The 18765-nt window shown below is 45.5% G+C and overlaps 3 protein-coding genes across 10 annotated transcripts in view; 2 read left to right on the top strand and 1 right to left on the bottom strand.

Annotated features, from left to right (window-relative positions):
* The window catches only part of GPSM2 (G protein signaling modulator 2), a 39038-nt gene extending 35699 nt beyond the window's left edge, over positions 1 to 3339 (top strand). For all 5 annotated transcript variants that reach the window (XM_062497828.1, XM_062497829.1, XM_062497824.1 and 2 more), the window contains 3 exons: positions 689 to 851; positions 982 to 1199; positions 2658 to 3339. In XM_062497828.1, coding sequence (XP_062353812.1) covers positions 689 to 851; positions 982 to 1199; positions 2658 to 2822 — 546 coding nt within the window. In that variant the 3' untranslated portion in view covers positions 2823 to 3339. The remainder of the gene's footprint in view (positions 1 to 688; positions 852 to 981; positions 1200 to 2657) is intronic.
* Positions 558 to 17985, bottom strand: CLCC1 (chloride channel CLIC like 1). Of its 4 annotated transcripts, none has more exons than XM_062497832.1 (12): positions 17854 to 17985; positions 14729 to 14869; positions 13233 to 13328; positions 12288 to 12395; positions 9695 to 9916; positions 8432 to 8572; positions 7217 to 7310; positions 6041 to 6138; positions 5818 to 5964; positions 4983 to 5264; positions 4146 to 4391; positions 558 to 833 (listed from the first exon to the last, which is right to left on the bottom strand). In XM_062497832.1, exons 2-12 carry the CDS (start codon positions 14858 to 14860, stop codon positions 825 to 827), a joined length of 1575 nt encoding a protein of 524 aa, XP_062353816.1. In that variant the 5' UTR covers positions 14861 to 14869; positions 17854 to 17985; the 3' UTR covers positions 558 to 824. The 4 variants fall into 4 exon arrangements, with proteins under 4 accessions (XP_062353816.1, XP_062353815.1, XP_062353817.1 ...); XM_062497831.1 differs by lacking the exon at positions 17854 to 17985 and adding an exon at positions 17564 to 17716; XM_062497833.1 differs by lacking the exons at positions 9695 to 9916; positions 17854 to 17985 and adding an exon at positions 17564 to 17716.
* On the top strand, positions 16003 to 18575 carry LOC134046903 (basic salivary proline-rich protein 1-like). The gene is made up of 2 exons (XM_062497730.1): positions 16003 to 16218; positions 17355 to 18575. The coding sequence occupies exons 1-2, from the start codon at positions 16003 to 16005 to the stop codon at positions 18573 to 18575; spliced, it is 1437 nt and encodes a 478-aa protein (XP_062353714.1).
* Positions 18576 to 18765: the final 190 nt, after the last annotated feature.

Genomic DNA, 18765 nt, shown 5'->3' with positions numbered 1-18765 from the left:
TATCCTGTTCAGTTTAACTTGATTTAAACACTGTGGCTCTAAACTGATGCAGAATCTATCCTTCTACAGCTCTCTCAGGGGGTGGTGCCAGCTTTAGGATTTTCCTACTACTGAAACATTTTATTTGTGGTGGATTTTTTAATGTTAGAGCTCAGCAAATAAATTTTATTTCTAAGTTTTTTCTAGACCCCACTTCTCTAAAGTTAAAAAAATCTATTTTTTTTCTGATTCAGGCAGTGGGAGATATTTTAGACATACTTTCTGGGTTATTGCACTCTTAAAATAAGTCAGTTCAAAATAAAAGAACTGAGTCATTTGGTCGTATACCTGAGGAGACAATGGCAACTGTTCATTGCTGGTCTTGTTTCTTTTTCCTCTCACGGGCATTTGGGGTTTTATTGGATTAATGGCTGAGGAGGAATAACTCCCACTGTATCACGATCAGAGTACTGTTTCTTTCCCTGTCAGAGGATGAAACATTTCTAATATATTTCACTCTCCAAAATGCTGCCCTAGCATTAGCATCTCCTATCATAGATCTGTGGCTATAGAAATGGTTGACTAAAAAAATTCATTTAATGAATTTCAGATATGTAAATATCAAACATATCACTGGACTGAAACTCTGATGCAGTTGCAGCAGCTGTGGAACTCTAAAGTCAAACACCCTAAATCTTCTCCTTTTCAGAAAAGCGGTCGTGAGACAATGGCAGACGAAGGGTTCTTTGATCTGCTGAGTCGGTTCCAGAGTAACAGGATGGATGATCAGAGGTGCTGTTTCCAGGAGAAAAACAGACTCTCAGCTGCTTCAGTGGCAACATCCTCTACTCCACCTAAAACGATGATAAAATGTAATTTTTTAAAAGTAAAATCTTTATTTGCCTTGAGTACTATTTTCAAAACGCATTTGCGTGCAAGAATCTCTAGAGCAATGCATTCACTCCTAGGCTAACTCGAATTTGTTCTGTGTGTCCCGGGCAGCCTTTTCCACGTCCGTGGTGTCCCCGCACACGGATGAGTTCCTGGACCTGCTGGCGAGCTCGCAGAGCCGCCGGCTCGATGACCAGCGCGCCAGCTTCAGCGAGCTGCCCGGCCTGCGCCTCCGGCAGCGCGGCAGCCAGCCTGGGCTGGGCCACCTCGTGGCCAGCAGCAACCGGGACCTGGATGACGACTTCTTCGAGATACTGATCAAATGCCAGGTCAGTGCTTAACAACAGCCTCCTCAGCTTCTGCCTTTGGGGACTGCAGCTGTGCCTCCTGCTACTGAACTCCTGCCAGGAAGCCACTGTGTTTGTTATGTGCTTTAAAGATACACGTGGATCTGGCAGATAAGGAAGAACATAAAAGGGCACAAAAGTTGGGTTTTTTTTTATTATCTAGTGTCTAGTCAGTGTAATTTTGGTATTTATACCACAGTAACTATTAAAAGTAAGAAATGCTGAAAAAGTGAAGAAAAACAAGTATCACTCCTATTACAAGGAGTATGTAAAATGTTTTTAAGTATTTAGACCTGGCTTGCTAAGGAGGGCACCGGATAGACCAGCAATCCTAATTTACCAACTGAAAGAATTCAGTATCCAGGGTTTAGTGATAAGAGTAGTCATCATCCCCATGAGGTTAAGTTTAAATGATAAGTTTATAGCAATATAAAAGTGAGAGCTGACTGATTTTCAGTTAGAGCATGTGCATATACCAATTAGACCAAAAAGAACTAAAAGACTTGCTAGTTTGTCTGGTGGGTTGATAAACAGTTCAAAATACAAAATTCAGATGCTGAGTTCTCCAAAGGTAGCCTGGGTGAGAAAGCAGCACCTGGAATTGAGTCTACAGTGACAGTGTTCATCAGCCTTCTGAAATGTTGTGTTGTAGGAGCCTGTCTGTTTCCTTCTTTCGGTCAAGCAAAGATTCTAGAAATATGCTTTTAGGAAAGGAAAAGTATTTCATCTCCTCTCAGGATCAGGAGAGACGCTGCTACTTTAAACAAGCACGGAAGGGTTGCGGCCTTGAATCTTTTTGAGTCGAGGGTACCTTTCCCAGGTCCACCCACGCTGAAAGCTGTGCTTTTGCTGCTGCGGCCCCAGGGCCCTCCAGCGGCAGCCTGGTCCTGTGGAGAACACCCCGCCCCAGCTCGGGAGGCTCTGAGCAAGAAGCAGAGCCCAGCCCAGCAGCTTTGCCACCTGCTCTGCAGCCTTGGCATTAAACTGTACCCAGCTGCACAGGGTGGAGGCAAGGGGCCTCCAAGGAATGCCTTCCCAACTCTCTCAGCACTGCTGCCATTGTTTAGTCCCTGCATAAGGAAAGGAAGACAACCATACTTCCTGGTCTATGAGACCAGAAACACCCTGTACCAATGCAAAAAATTATCCTTCTGAACTAAGAACACTTAAATCTCATTTTGCAATATGTCAAAGAACTGAACTGGGGGAGTAATTTCAGACACATGGAGACAAGTGGATCAGAGGAACCATTTTAGTTACACTTGCGACTCTTAATTTCATTTAGCAAGTTTAACTTGAAACAAAACTTAAAAATTAAATCTTTCTACTAGTTTAAATCTGATACCAAAAGCTTTTGCTAGTTTTTTTCACTTAGTAGTGTTCATTTGCTCCATTATGTTCCTCTAAAAGTGCAGCTTTTATTGCCTGGTCTGTCTGTAGGGCTCCAGACTGGATGATCAAAGATGTGCTCCTCCAGGAGCTGCCAAAGGCCCCACTGTACCAGATGAGGATTTCTTCAGCCTGATTTTGCGCTCACAAGCCAAGAGAATGGATGAACAGAGAGTCCACCTGCCCTCAGCTATAAAGGGACCCAACTCCAGCTGAAGACTCCAGAGGCATGTACTGTACAGCAGCATCCTAGGGATCATTCTGGTTTGCTGGAAAAGCACACTTGCCTTTTTTAACATGACTACAATTAGCAGCTTTCTCTCTTTTCTCCTGATTTTTTCACAGAAATAGCAGCAGCATCACACAGGTGAGCAGTAGTTACAGAATTGCCCTGCTCTTGATCTCAGAGCAGTGTCTGAGGTACTGTGTCTCCTTAATTGCCTCTTTTGATAGACTGTCAGAATTGCTATGATTTCTTTTTTCTCTGTCAGTTCTCTCATTGCTCACGAGTGGATTCTACCACTGTCGCAGTCTAGTGTAAGACTTAAAGGTTTATGTTCTTTTTAAAGAAAAGTTGATTTTTCCCCCTGATTTGTACCTCTTGACAAAAAGTTCTGCTTTCTTTTATACTTTTTTTAAAAAATAATTTAAAAAAAGGAGAAATAGCTTCAGTCTTTAGTCTCTTTACAGAAACAGAGTTTGGAAGAAACAATCATTTCTATAAAAAAAATTAAACCCTAGTTTTAATTCTGTTTAATAAAAAAATAGTTTTTTCAAACATAGTGGTTGTTTGGTAATATTTAGTTAACTGTTTCCTACATTAATTCAGAACAGGAGTTTTCAAGAAGTACTTTCAAGAAACAGGTGCTCATGCTGCTCTACAGCTTGTGTGGTATGTGCCCCATGCACCAGGAATCACAGGGGTGGCGGGCACTGGCACCAACTCTCATGGGCCTGGGCCAGTTCCTGCAGCACCCAGTTTCCAGTGTCACACACAGGAAATGCACAGGTGCTGCTTCCTATACCTGACCTCAGCTCCTCTCCTGCTCTGGCTGAGGATGAGCTGGGCTGGGAGAGTTCTGGGGAACAACCACTGGAATGTCCATCCCCTGGGTAGCTTCTGGTCCTGGCCCTGTTCAGCTTTGAACTGCCTAAAAACCACCTGCAGAAACATCAGATTCTCACTCTCTGCAAATCATTACACCAGGAGGAAATCTGTAAGCTGTCCTAAAACAAAGCTGACAAGAAGCAAACTGCTAAAGAACATAAACCCTAAGCCAGACCTCAGACATCTGAGCTGGGAATTACTCAGCTTATTACACAAACTTGATTTCCAACAAGCAGCAACACTCCAGAAGCCTGGGGTTTTTTACACTTAACACTTACACTTTTAACACCTTTATTTCAGATTCCAGATGTAGTACAAACACACACTCCCAGATTTTACAGCCCCACTTAACATCTTGCTGATGGTCTCTCTTCTACACTTGAGAGTAGAATTAGCAAATGCATGACAAGTAAAGGTAAGGCAAAACTTACAGCAGAGCCTGGGTCTTCCTTGTCTCCTTCCTGGGAGTCATGTAGAATGCTCTCTCTCTTCTCTTCACATGGTTCCACAGCAGGACTTTTCCCTTCTACGTTTTTATTACTGTTACAGTTTTCTCCAGTCTCTCCCTCTGCTTTGTCTGTCGCCTGTTTCTGCTGCTTATCTGGAGCTTCTTCAGTAAGGTTTTCAGCTTTGAGAGTTTCAAGTCGATAAATTTCAGATTCAGTGTACAACCTGTTCTGAAAAAAACAAAAAAAATCTAATAATTAAGCAAAAGTGACAGCATCTATTGTTTCAAGTGCATCTCAGGTCAAGGGGAAGGGCTCACCCAAAGCATGACAAAGGTATTCTTTCCCCCCCTTGGGAAACAGAATATGTAAATAAGCTAAATATAGAATATAACTCTTGTTTTGAATTTTCTGTAGTTTACAGGGAAGTCATTGCTGCTTTTTTTCCTCCCCATTTCTTCTGTGGGTTATCATGATTGCCCAGGTTGACATACATACTGATCTCTCAAAACTGAAGTTGTCTTTAGTATAAAGAGTTTTAATTCAGTAGTTTCCTGCTACAGTTAGCCATTACAAGATACTTTTCCAGAAGAAACACAACCAAGCCACCTCTATCTAACTGTTCCATAGGGGAACGTGTACTGCCTTCTCCTCCCCAGATCTGGGTTAAGTGTGTTGATTTAATGTGTTCTAGGGGGTGCCATTGCCATCTGCTCAGGTTAATGGCAGCTCCCAGGGCACCAGGAGACACATCAGGCTCTGCTCTGTGGGGCTCTAGTCCCTGTGGCAGGACTCTGGTCCCTGTCACAGGGGCTCTGGTACCTGTGCTTCCAGCTCGTTGTTGGTGTGCGCTGTGTCCGGGCTCCTGCTGCCATTGCTCACTCTCACCGTGGGGAGAGGCCTGGTGGAAGCATCCCCTCTGTCCTGGTGGCCTCTGGGGACATACTGATGCCTCTGTACACAGTGCTCTTCTACTGTCCTCCCATCGTACTGCTCAAAGGCTATTTGCTCCTGCTCATTGGCAGGCAGAGGAACACTTTTCTTCTGAGAAGACATTAAGTATCTTAATGCAGACACTGATGATCCTGCACCATAGCAAAATACCTGGGGGAGAGGAAAAAAACCCAAACTTAAGCAAAACACCAACTACCTGCAGCCCACGGTTTTCGCACAGGTTTCTTGTCATATATCTGAAAGCCCCTGAAGGAAAAGCTCAGCTGAAGGGCTCCAGCTCAAGCCTTCTGCAGTCTGACCACGCTGGTCAGACTGCCAGGCTGGATGCAGTTCATTGTTGGTGCTACATCAAAGATGTTTAAGGCTCTAACTCAACTTTGTGTTAATTGCCACCTACATGCATCACGATGTAATGACTCAAAGAAGAAAGGGGAACTAAGGTGCAATAAACTGTCAGAGAGTCTAAGATTTTAAGCAGTTTAGTGCTACTATATACTATCTGGGGAGTGGGAGAAGAGTACAGTTTGAATACAAAACGTGGCTCTTAATTCCTAAACCAACTATAGAAAAAATTCCCTTGCAGAAGTAATCTCTTTGTGCTAAGAAATCTGTTCAGTTGTACAAATAAGACTTAAACTACAAATACATTTAATATTTAAAAAATAAAACGGAGCTTGTAAATGTAAGACGAATGCATACAAACCAGGACAGCCAGAGCCATTATAATGAGCACTGGAACCTGCAGAATTATTGGCATCTCCTTCATAAGTGCCTTGATGAATTCACCAATACCCTGTCCTACGTGCTTCAAAGGCTCAGTTACAAAGTGAGTGAAAGTTATTGCCAAGGCCTAGAAAAAGAAACAGCAAACCAATGTTGTCACAGAAACAAACACCATGAACAGTCCCTTTGGGCTCGGGTCATACCTTTGTTGGGGGAACCAGCAAAACGGGATTTACAAGCAGAGTTTCATAATACTTCTGACAGGGATCATCCCGAAATGTCCATACAGTTCTAAGCCATTCTGAAGTCAAAGCACAGACATATTTTTACTACTTCTTAAAAATATATTTTGTGACACAGCAGCAATACAGAAAGAAGCATTTCAGTTACAGATGGAAGAGCACTCTTCTAGATACAGTTCAAAACTGAGATTTATTTTTACACATCTGAAATTGGCAGTATAGTTTTTCCAGTCAAGGGGATGCAGGAAGGGAAGAACCTAAAGTTTCCCATATATGATCAAGAAAGCTCTTTAGGTGAGATTAGTCCCCAGAAGCCTCAGGGAAAAAAGCCTCAGCTGTGGAAACGATGAACTTGCACACTGTGTTCACAGCTACTGACATAGCATCATCATTCTGTGTTATTGCTCATCTGCCAGTCTGCAGGGAGATTGAAATCATCTAGTTGGCTTGCTAGATTCAAGAGTCTGTTTTAGTTACTAGCAGAAGTCTTACTTCTTAAGGGAACTTTTACATTATAAACAAGTGATTCATTACATCATTGTTTCTGTAGTTTGACTTTACTGCAGTGAGAACATAAATCATTGACATGTATCAAAACCAGAACAGAGTCAAGAAATTACACAGGAAAGACCAAAACAAACACTCTTTAAGAGCTGCTACACTTTATCTACCTGCTATAGCACTGGATAGAAATAGCAGCTAAAAAAATCAGCTTTCTCTGTAAAATAATAACTCCTGAATAAACAATTACAGATCCAGTTCCTGAAATCCACTGTACTCACAGGCCTGATACATGAAAAAAAAAAAAAAAAAAAAAAAAAAAATTCTTGTCCTGAACTCTGTCTGCCTGTCTTTGGTAAATGGCACTGAATGGTGCTGGGGATAGTGGCAAGGGAAACACAGATAAGTTACAAGAAAAGAAGTAACACCATGACATACCCCAAGTACAGTGCTGTGATCAACTCACCTCCAAGGCCTAGAAAACAGTGTCTTATGGGATGGAAAAAGGGTAAAAGCACATAGTCATGTACTGAAGAAAACTCCCTGTGCTACTCATGAAGAAATCTGAGTATCCTGGGACACTACGAATTGATGTTCTGGGATCTATTACTGCAGAGTACCAAGACAAGAACTTACCAAAGAGACTTCCCTGCCAGTCCAGCTTCTCCGCACAGACGTCGTCGAACTGCCCCATCTTGGCGATCTCTGCCTGGTGCTGAGCAAAGGCCATCTGCAGGGACAGCAGGGAGCCAAACATGGACTGAGGTGGCTGCAGCCAGGAGTGCTGCTCCTCAGCTATCCGTGCGTGCTCTCAGCAGCCTTTATAGTTCCCCATGTAAGTGAGAATTTCCCCACTGTCCCCTTGTAATGACAATTCCCCACGTAATGTGTATTTAGACAATTTTAATGGAGTTAAATTCTAAGAACTTCCCAGGAATGGACAAAACCCCTGAGACAACGGCTACCTCCAAGTTACTCTCCAAAAGGAGTCTGGATTGCCAAAGGATCAGACTCCAATATTCAATGACACAAGTTCAAGGCAAAAGTAAACTGATGACATCTTTCCTTAAAATGTTTCTGGAATAGAGACACAGCTGTCATGCAATTACTAGTTAAAACATCCTCTTTTATTTTCAAATAATTCCCATAAGAAATACCCCTATTTATTATAGCTTTAGCTTACAGTTTGTAACTGATAAACCATTAAAAATTCAGTCAAATCATCTGTTGCAAAACCGACATTCTTCACTGCCTCAGCCCAAGCCACGCGCATGGCATTCCACCCTCATGCCAGAGCCATCCCACTCTCCAGCACTCTGCTATCCCTGGGTCTGTCAAGCTGCACTTCAGTCCTGATTGACAAGATGTGAGGGCAGATTTTGTGGCTGGACTTTGATCGGGTAGCTTAAATTCCTCCTCAATAAAACTGATCCTATTATACCATCAGCCACTAGATCACCATTAATGAGGCATTTATCTGGTCTATCACATCAAACGCAGTTTCTACCAGTGAATCTTAGAGAAAAAAAACTCCTCAGAATATATTTCTGTATAACTTTTCTACTAAGCTGCTTTACTCAGAGGTCAAATCTGCCTTGCCCACATAGTGAAGTCAGAGTTCTAGCGCTCTCTGAATTTTGCGCCCCTCCATGGCAGGATAAAGTTGTCGGGGTTTCTTTTGTTCTTTACACCTAACAGACTCAACATGCTAAAGAAAACGTTCATCCCTTTTTTTCTATTTTGCAGTTCATGAAAAGCTATATATAAACTAACCAAAGGAACTAAATAACCTTAACTCCCTCATAACTGTAAAGTTCTAAGCAAAAAAGCCATTAAGATTACAGAACTTACCTTAAACAAGTAAACCCAATTCCATCCAAAACTGATGAAAAAATTTACTAATAGAAAACGTTTTAGCTGAACCAACCAAAGAACACGTGTCCAGAGTTCTGTAGTTATTACAGTTACAATGCACACTAAGCACAAGAGTAGCTGAAAAAGAAAAGAAGAAAGAATTATCACCCACATTTGGAACTTTCCAAGTTTACTGACAGTACACATGAAGAAATTTCCAACTCCTGCTTTTACTAATGTCAATTACACAGAATAGCTGAGAAGTTTTTCCTTGCTTTCACAGAAGCCCATATGAGCAGCACAAGGCAGAGCAGTTCTGTGGCAGCACTGGTACTCATTCTTGTCACAGCCTTACATTGCAGTTGCTCCTTTGTTTCTTGTGAGTTAATTCTTCCTTAGGACCTTTGTTACATTAGCAACCACACTTCTGAATTATCAAATTGGTATCAGTCAGTGCTTGAGCAGTTTGTGCCTGCTATGAACCACAGAATAACTGCTGTTGACTCATGCACTTTGGTAGAGACCAAGTTACAGGCTGGGTACCAGCAGCAAGACTTCACACAGTGTCTTCCCACCTGAGGACCCCTATCAGAGGTTACTGACAGTCTGCTTTTGTCATCTGCCTTCCAGGGACCCCTCATATCTGCACAGGCTACCTGTAACATTATGTCAGCATAAAACATTGGCATATTTTGAATTGTAAAGATTTGTCGAGAAAGCTTCAACTTATTAGAGATCCTCAGCTTAGCACTTTGTAATTCCCACAGTCATGCTCTTCGCTCCCACACTATACAATTTTTTCACAAAATTTGCCTCAGACCTATAGGAGTTCACATATATACTTGCTTCAGTATATACTCCAACTCTTGGAGTAGCCAACAGCTTCAACAACTACATGAACAAGAGACAAACCTGGAAGATCTACAATGCATGAGGTGTCAGTTCTAGTGTTAAGAAAGTGCTAGAGCATAATGAGTCTGGCAGCACAGATAGAAAAGGGAAAAAACCAAAACACAGCAGAAAACACCCCCAAACCAAAGCTACAAGGGGAATAGATGACAACAGGAATAAAAAACCTGAATTCCTTCTTAAAGCAAATACATTGTTCAGCAGCCACAAAAAAAAGGTGACTCACTGCAAGTATGATGGAAAGAATTGCTTTATCTGCGGAGTTAAAATGGTAATATTAACTGACTAGCAGAGAGAAACTGAATAAAACAGCAATTAAAACTAATATTCAACCAATATTTATTCTCTTACCAAAAACAAATTATACAGATCGATTCCAAAGGCGTCCTCAAATCTCCACTGCCAAGCTTGATCATCATGGTGTTTAAAATTGATCAAAATATCACTCAGTGCCTCATCCAGGGCACCTGGCTGCCAGGCTTCCTCACTGACAAACCTGAGGATCTCCAAATATGTCTGTCTTGTAAGAATGACCTCAGCATCATAATGGACATGGCCCCCATTTTCCTCAGGCTGAATTCAAAAGTGAAGCAAAACAATGGTTAAAAGCTGCTTACTTGGAAATAGAAATGCATCCATGGGCCAAAGCCTGATCATATTCATTCTGTACCAGCACCCTTCTGAAGCAGACTGCAGCATGAAAACATGGGACAGGGGACACATGATTCTATAACCTTTTTGTTCATCTAAACTACATGAAACACAATTCAACTGGCTTGTAATCCTTCAATTCTACAAAAAAAAAAAAAAAAAAAACTAAAAAAAATAAAGTGAATTATCTCACCTGTTACTAAGACTTCAGAACCAGTATTCATTAACAATAACTACATACACACTATGTGTGCCTCAGTCACAGCCAGATAATACACATAGAAACTAATAAATACTAAAATAAGAAGATTTACATTGTTAAATGATCTTCCTTATTTAACAGTAATTTTGCTTATTACATAGAATCATTTCTTCTACCTCTGAATAAACAAAATCTCCAAAGACAATATGATAAAGTGCTCAGACAACAACTAAAGTATCATGCAGCCACCCACTCCCTCCAATATCCCTCCTGGTGGGGAGGAGAATGAGAAAAAAAATGCAAAAGAGAACAGCAAACAAAATAAAATGCGATGATAACAATACTAGTAGTCATGAAAAGATAGAAAGAAGGAAGTAAAACCCAGAAGAACAAGTGGTGCACAATGCAACTGCTCCCTGAGCTGACCAATGCCCAGCCCATTCCCAAGCAGTGATCAGCCCCTGTGGATGAACTCCCCCAGCTCACCCTGAGCACTGCAGCCATGGTTTGCAATGTCCCTGTGGCCAGCTCAGCTCAGCTCAGCTGTCCTGGCCACGCTCCCTCCCTGCTCCTCCTGCACCTCCTGGCTGGCACAAGGCACGGACAAGTCCTTGGCTTAGAGAAAGCACCACTGAGCAACAACTAAAACACCAGTGTGTTATCAGCAGTGCACTCACACTGAACCCAAAACACAGCCCTGCACCAGCTACCAGGAAGACAATTCACTCTACCCCAGCTGAAACCACTGCATAAAGTAATAAGGTGATTCTTATAAGGAAACTCTAATAAGCTACTTTTGCTTGATAGAACCACAGAATGGTTTGGGTTGGAAGGGACCTTAAAGATAATGTAGTTCCAACACTCATGGTCAGGGACACCTCCCACTAGATCACATTTGCCCAAAGCCCCATCCAGCCTGGCCTTGAATGCTTCCAGGGACAGGGCATCCACAACTTCTCCAGATAACTTCTTCCAGTGCCTCAACAACCCTCAGAGCAAATAATTTCTTCCCAATATCTAATATAAATCTCCTCTCTTTCAGTGGAAAGCCAGTCCCCCTTGTCCTAGCACCACACACCCCTGTAAAAGGTCCCTCTTATAGACCCCCCCCCCCTTTAGGTATTCAAAGGGTCTCTCCAGAGCCTTCTTTTCTTCTGAACAGCCCCAGCTCTCTCAGCCTGTTCTTGCAGGAGAGATGCTCCAGCCCCCTGATCATCCCTGTGGCCTCCTCTGGCCTTGCTTCAACAGGTCTGTGTTCTTCTCCACACTGGGACCCCAGAGCTGGATGAGCGCTGCAGGTTGGGTCTCACCAGAGCACAGGGGCAGAGTCCCCTCCCTGCCCTGCTGCCCACACTGCTTTGGATGCAGCCCAGGATCCTTTCTGGGCTCAAGCTCACACTGTCAGGTTCACTGGCACTCCTAAGTCTTTCTCCTGAGGAACAGTCCAAATCAATCCATTCTCCACCCGAGCCTATTATTGCTCCTGGCACTGCCCCCCACATGTACAGGACCTTGCACTTGGTCTCACTGAACTTCATGAGTTTTGCACGGACTCATCTCTCAAGCCCATCAGGGTCCCTCTGGATGCCATCCCTTCCTTAGGGGGTTTACTTCCATCTGGGCTTTAGCTTTCCTAATCTGATCCCCATCCTTGCTTGGAGAATCTCTCTGTACTCCTTCCAGGTTACCTGTCCTCGCTTCCACCCTCTGCAGGTTAACATGGCAGACCTACAATACAGACCTTAAAAGTCTACAACAAACAACCCAAATCTGGCTCCTTCCAGTTTCCAGCCATTAACGTGACCACAACAAGGTGTTCCTATAGCTGCATTCCAGCAACAGATGTTTAGATACACTGAATTCACAAACCCTTCCTTTGGGTGCTTTACAAATCAAATGACAACTTGTATCTCCTCAGCAGTACTGGATGCACATACTTCTATCATCTTTTCCTTTGCCACTCAGTTCCCTTCATTTTATTTAAAGCACACCAGCATAATTACTCAATGCTTGGTAACTGAAAACTACATAAAGCAGTAATATGAATTCATTTTAATTAAGTCTTTTTTAAGTGACTGCTCAAATACTCACAAGGCCAAGTTTTCCAGCTTCGTTTAAAATCTTATTCAAGTATCGCTTAAAAATATAGAAGCTACGGCTCTCATGTGATTTGGCATTCCTCTTCTCACACTCTGCAATCTGCAATTGTGCAAAAGACATTTTTATTCACTTTGTTCAAACCAGTTTCTTCATAGGAGAAAAAAAAACCCACAAAAATACCAACACATTAAACTCAGGATTAAGAGGGGCACATTTCTTTAGTTAAGCAATGATTCTATAGTTAGTATGTCAGACAAAAACATATGAAGTTACTGAAGATACTACATTCAGTGGGAGTGGCCAGTACTGGAGATTTCACATCAGCTAGTAATATTCAAATCCTGACCTCAGTAAGGCTAGAAACAAATGTAAACATCTGGCTCTCCTTACATTTTAAGTTTTCATCAGTGAAAAAAAGAGGGAACTGCCAAAAATCCTAAGTAACTGAAACAACATTAATATGACACATATCCCATTGGGTATCCAAATGGCTGAGGGCAGTGAGGCCCCAGTAGCCACACAAGCATCCCCACATCCTGGGAGGGGGTCTGAAAGCAGCACCTGAGAGCTGCAGCTCTGCACACTACCCTAGTGTCTCTGTGCCCACAACCCACCCCTTAAAATCAAACAGGACTGAACAGCCTGAGAACAGCATGGGGTAACATCAGCACCAACTTTAAACTGTTAACACTGGACAGAAGCACCTAGCTCCTATCAATCTTGTTACACTATAAAACACATCAGGAAACAGACCTCTGTAGGCAGAACAACAACTTGAAAATTAATTCAAACCACTTTCAGTCACTTCTCTGCCTAGAGGCTCCCCCTCCATAAAGCATAAATTATGCCAGCAATGCATCTGTTTGATACTGTCCAGAAGAGTATCATGAGAAAGCACAAACTATTAAACACTGGAAAATATTCTGAAGAACAAACCTTGTGTTGCAAGGAATCTATTACCCTGGAACAACTTGAGATTTCAGTACTGACTGAATGATCCACAGCTTTTTCCTCAGAGTCATGATAGCTTGGCTGAAATTACAGAAGAAAAACCTATTTTTAGAACCTAAGAATTTGACCAACTGTTACACTTTTACAGTCACATCACTTTAGAAGGAGCAAAGGAGCTAAAAACTGAGTAGAGATATTTTCTGCTAATATTCTCCCACTGACACTCGAGCTACCTCTCTGCTGTCATTTTAGGCTCCAGATGGACAATTACTTTGAGTTTCTCTAAATGCACATTGCCTTCAAAAGGTGAGGTCTTGCCTGTCCTCCTCCACTTGCCCTTTCCCCTCCTTTGAGTGCTGGTGATCCACAGAGTGCATTAGATTAGATAATGGCACTGGCTAAAAACTGACTCAGCAGGCAAAGGGGCAGTTTTCAGCCAGGCAAATTCCCAGTCCAGCTGGCCACGCCGCCAGCCGGACTGCGAGTAAACACAAACCCCACTTTGGGCTGCCTGCCCTTCTCTACTCCAGAGCACTCTATGCTTTCTGTTCTTACTCAGATCCAGCCTGAGCAGTGCTGCTTCTACACAACCAGGTGTGCACACTGAGGGGAGTCTGCAAGAGGAAGCACAACAGCACACGAATCTGAACTCGTGCTGAAACAAAGTTTGGTTTTGAGGGCTTGAGTGCCCACCTAAAAACTCTCTGCAGAGCAGACAAGAAATCCTGAGAGGAGGGACTAACACAAAGTAATAATTTTTTGCATTTAAAATGTAGTTCTATTTTTTCAGGAGACAACAATAAAGCTACTACTTTTTAATAAAAGCTGAAATAGTTGGGCTCCAGGCTTCAAGATTTCAAAGCTTGCTGCTCGATCTCAAGGATGCTAATGACTATCAAGTGGACTTGGAGAAGTTGGAGGTTGATGAGGAAAGCTGTAGAGAGAAATAATGCACTCTGCACCTTTTAAGCTTCAGAAAATTATGTTCTGTAGTGTTTAAATAGTATTGCTCAAGGCTGTAAAACCAAACTTGAAAGCTGAATAATGGCAAAAGTCAAGGATTCCCTTACAACCACCTCCAGTTTACACTGACATGTGTGCACACATGCACAAGATAACCAACGGGCATCTCATGGTATTTAGAGTCCACTCCTCATACAAGACAGAGACAATTCATCTTGATAAAACTGATTTTTTCAGCACCACCTGTGACAATACAAAAAGCCTGCTTGATATGACTTGATCTGATTGCAAGAGAAGCTCACCAGGGAAAGGTCCTGAATTAACTACACAAATTTTTCCCCTACAATTTTAAGCATGGACACAAAGGCTTTTCTGTGTATGCATTCAAATACAACATAATAAGCCCTTACAAACACCGTAGTGCTATCATTATCTACTGTCACCATTTAAAAGCAACCTTCCAACAGCATTTTAGCTTTTTGGGAAAGACACACACACACCCCCCTTTCTTTTTCTACCTTATAAGGTCTTCTCATTGTTCCTGATGCTGCATCATAATTGAGCATATCTGTGGGGTCAATCCATTCATCTTCTTGAACTTTACAGCTCCCTATCAGCGTAACTGCACACAATACCAAAGGAAACAGCATCCTGTATCACTGAATATAACGAGAAATTCAGATATTTAGGTCAGAATGTAACATGCTGTATGAAAAAAATGAAACAATCTTACATGAGAAAAAACTAAAGTGGAGCTCTTTAAAAACTCAATTCTCTATTAAGCAGGTTTAAATTCACTTCCATATTTTTCCCAAGGAAAATGCTGGCAATAATAGACACAATTAAACTGTATTATACGAGCGGATCAACGATGTCTTGGTTTGAAAGACAGGTGTCTGCTAAGGAAGGTAGGAGCCTCTCTTGGAATGGAGAATGTAAATCCCCTCCTCCTGAATGATTATAATTTTGAACTTAAGGGGCTGTCAGGCAAAGATAAGAGAACAGGAATAGCAGTTCTTTCCTGGTGTGTGTAACGAAGCAAACAACCACCACCCACCGCAGCAGTGACCGCCGGCAGAGCAGGAGCCCCGGGCGCTGTCCCTGGGTGCAGTCCCGGGCACAGCCGGCAGGGGCGCTGCTGCGGGGCGGGCCCGGGAGCGCGGGGGAACGGGAGATGGGAAAGGGAAGGGATGGGAAAGGGAGAGGGTTTGGGGATAAAGCACCGGGACAGCCGAACCCACTGCCCGGGCGGGAAGGGATGGGAAAGGGAGAGGGTTTGGGGATAAAGCACCGGGACAGCCGAACCCACTGCCCGGGCGGGAAGGGATGGGAAAGGGAGAGGGTTTGGGGATAAAGCACCAGGACAGCCGAACCCACTGCCCGGGCGGGAAGGGATGGGAAAGGGAGAGGGTTTGGGGATAAAGCACCGGGACAGCCGAACCCACTGCCCGGGCGGGAAGGGATGGGAAAGGGAGAGGGTTTGGGGATAAAGCACCGGGACAGCCGAACCCACTGCCCGGGCGGGAAGGGATGGGAAAGGGAGAGGGTTTGGGGATAAAGCACCGGGACAGCCGAACCCACTGCCCGGGCGGGAAGGGATGGGAAAGGGAGAGGGTTTGGGGATAAAGCACCGGGACAGCCGAACCCACTGCCCGGGCGGGAAGGGAGGTAAAAGAGAGAGGATTTGGGTCACAAAGCCCTGGGGCTGCCGATCCCGGTGCCCCGGCAGGGCTCCGAGGAGCACCGGGGTTGAGCAGCAGGAACGAGCAGAAATCCCAGGGTGCCGGACGGGATGTACCAGAAGCTCCCCGGCAGCGGCTGGGCCCGCGGGAGGTCCCGGCAGGGCAGGGGCTGCAGGGCCCAGCCGCAGAACAAGGCAGCTCCGGGCTGGGTTCTGGCCCTGGCAGTGAATTCCTTTCCTTCCAGCCGCAGGCCTGACCGTCCTCCTCCAAAGCCCAGAGAGCGCAGCTGCCCCAGCCCGGTCCTTTACCTGCCCCAAAATCCTGCGGTATCCCCCCCCCAGAAGCTCCCAGAGAAAATGAAGCGTAGCCAGATGCTACACTCCTCTGCAGACCTTGCCCACTCCTTTTTTTTTCTTAAGTACCCATAAATACAGTAGTTAGTTACTCTCCTAGTAACTTATGTGAAAAAACTCTGTAAGTAAAAAAGAAAGAAACCCAACCCCCAACAAATACCCCTGACTTTGTTATCACCAGGTGTAGCAGAGTTCAGCATTGCTAAATATGATAATACAGTGCAGAACTCCAGCACTCTTCACCATAAGGGTATTGCATCAACAATGTAAAGAAGCAAAGTAAAGAAATTTTTTCTGTCACATTAAGAAGATTTGGCAGAAAAACTCCCCTTGCATTTCAGCTGTTCCTCAGATAGCAGAGGCCCTGCGGGTGGCTGTGCTTCAATTCTGAGGGACGGCAAATTTAGCACCAAAAAGGGAAGCACAGAGCCAGTACAGCACTGTGAGTCCAGCCACATTCACTAAGTACTGCCACAATCACAGATTCACAAACTCTGTGACAGACACACCGAGTCTGGTCATGTCCGAAATCTCCTGGCCAGACCACGGTCTGGAAGCGTTCAACAACCCTCAGGTGCAAACCACTGTAATTTGCTGAGCAGCAGAAACGCTGGACTGTCAGTGATAAACACAGAGCCTGCAGGAGCGCACGAACACAAAAAAATATGAGCAATAAACCGACAGAAAATACGTTACAGTGGAAGACGTCTGAAAGCACACTCGCAAACAGAAGCTGGCCCTCGGGATTTCCTGAGGGAGCACGCGGGGGTCGAGCCTTGCCCAAGAGGCATTCCTAACGGGGGAGGAGAGAAACAGCCCGGGGCAATCCCACGATACAAAGGTGGAGTCTCCTCTGACCTCCGCCCCTCTTAACCTGTATTTATATTGGCTTTTTTGAGGGAGGGTAAAGGGTAGAGATTCAGTTGATGACATTTTAGATCTGGTCACTTTAGTCCCGCATGTAAAGCATGTACACGTCTTACTTCGTTAGCACACGTTGGGGTGTGGAAAGTGATACCTGTTTTCAAGTTAACGGAGAAACGTTCAGGTTTTGGTCACCTTTTGGGTCACTCCTTTGGCTTAGTTCCCCTTGGCCGCATTGTTTTAAGAAGAGTACGGCCACAACACCTGCCGCTCCACCATCCTTTGTTCCCTCTCCGAGAGCGATACACCGCACTCCCTCAGAGATCCCTTTCCTAAGGGCGCAGGCAGCTTCTCCCCGGACAGCAACTGCCGACGCTAACGTTCCTCCTTGCTCAACCTCGGTCTTCGGTATTTTTTCACAGAGAGGTCAGCACGACCGTCACGCAGAACTCACCTCGGCCAGGCCTGCGGGGACTTCCCTGCCCAGCCTTGCGCCACGGCCTGGTCCCCTCGGTGCGGCTCCGCCAGGCCCCAGGCCCCGCCGCGGCCCGGCCCGAGCGCGGCAGGAGCCGACAGGGCCATGGAGAAGCGGCTCCGGACGCTTCTCCCCCGCCTTCGCCTCCTTCACGTCGCACCTGACGCCGCGCTCCGCCGAGACGCGCGGCCCCTCCCCGCCCCGACCCCGAGCAGGCCGCGGCCGGCAGCGCCCGCCCCGCCCGCAGCCCCGCTCGCCGCCCGCGGTACCTGAGGCGCCGCGGGACTCCCGGCGTTCACCCGCCGCGTTTACCCGGTGCGGGGCCTCCCCGGCAGCCGCTCCGCCCAGCGCCTCCGCCGCCCGGCCCGGGGGGGCTTCTCCGCCCGGGAAGCGCCGCCCGCCTCCGGAGCGACGTCTCGAGCTGCGGGCCCCGCCCCGAGCCCCGCCCAGCCCCGGCACACAGAGACGGAGACAGACAGACAGACCGACCGACCGACCGGCCCCGGCACATGGAGACAGACAGACAGACAGACAGACCGGCCCCGGCACATGGAGACAGACAGACAGACAGACAGACAGACAGACAGACCGACCGACCGGCCCCGGCACATGGAGACAGACAGACAGACAGACAGACCGGCCCCGGCACATGGAGACAGACAGACAGACAGACAGACCGACCGACCGGCCCCGGCACATGGAGACAGACAGACAGACCGGCCTCGGCACACGGAGACAGACAGACAGACAGACCGACCGGCCCCGGCACACGGAGACGGACAGACAGACCGACCGACCGACCGGCCCCGGCACACAGAGACAGACAGACAGACCGGCCCCGGCACACGGAGACAGACAGACCGACCGGCCCCGGCACACGGAGACAGACAGACAGACAGACCGGCCCCGGCCCCGGCCCACAGACGGACGTACCGGCACACAGAAGTACCTTCGTTCTAATGCAAGCTCAAGCACAACAGGCGGAGTGTAAAATGATGGATATATACCAGATCCACCCTGTAAAGACACAACCTGGAATAAAATGAATGTCAGGAAACCATTATAACATAACATATCTATAACAACTTATAGATTTACTAATTTAAAATAGATTGCCAGCTTTGACCACACAGAGACAACTAGAGAAATGCTATTTTCCTCCAAAGCATCTTTGTGTATGC

Source organism: Cinclus cinclus, chromosome 8, assembly GCF_963662255.1.
Source record: "Cinclus cinclus chromosome 8, bCinCin1.1, whole genome shotgun sequence".
Lineage (NCBI taxonomy): Eukaryota > Metazoa > Chordata > Aves > Passeriformes > Cinclidae > Cinclus > Cinclus cinclus.
This window is presented reverse-complemented; position numbering and strand designations above follow the sequence as displayed.

Bases quoted from the DNA above. Each gene is read 5' to 3' on its own strand.
- LOC134046903 (XM_062497730.1), top strand. From the start codon at position 16,003: ATGTACCAGAAGCTCCCCGGCAGCGGCTGGGCCCGCGGGAGGTCCCGG. The intron at 16,219-17,354 runs GTATCCCCCCCC...CATTGTTTTAAG, and splicing joins ACCTGCCCCAAAATCCTGCG to AAGAGTACGGCCACAACACC.
- CLCC1 (XM_062497832.1), bottom strand. From the start codon at position 14,860: ATGCTGTTTCCTTTGGTATTGTGTGCAGTTACGCTGATAGGGAGCTGT. The intron at 7,311-8,431 runs GTAAGTTCTGTA...CTGTCCCTGCAG, and splicing joins ATTGGGTTTACTTGTTTAAG to ATGGCCTTTGCTCAGCACCA. The intron at 6,139-7,216 runs GTAAGTTCTTGT...CTTTGACTTCAG, and splicing joins CTGGCAGGGAAGTCTCTTTG to AATGGCTTAGAACTGTATGG.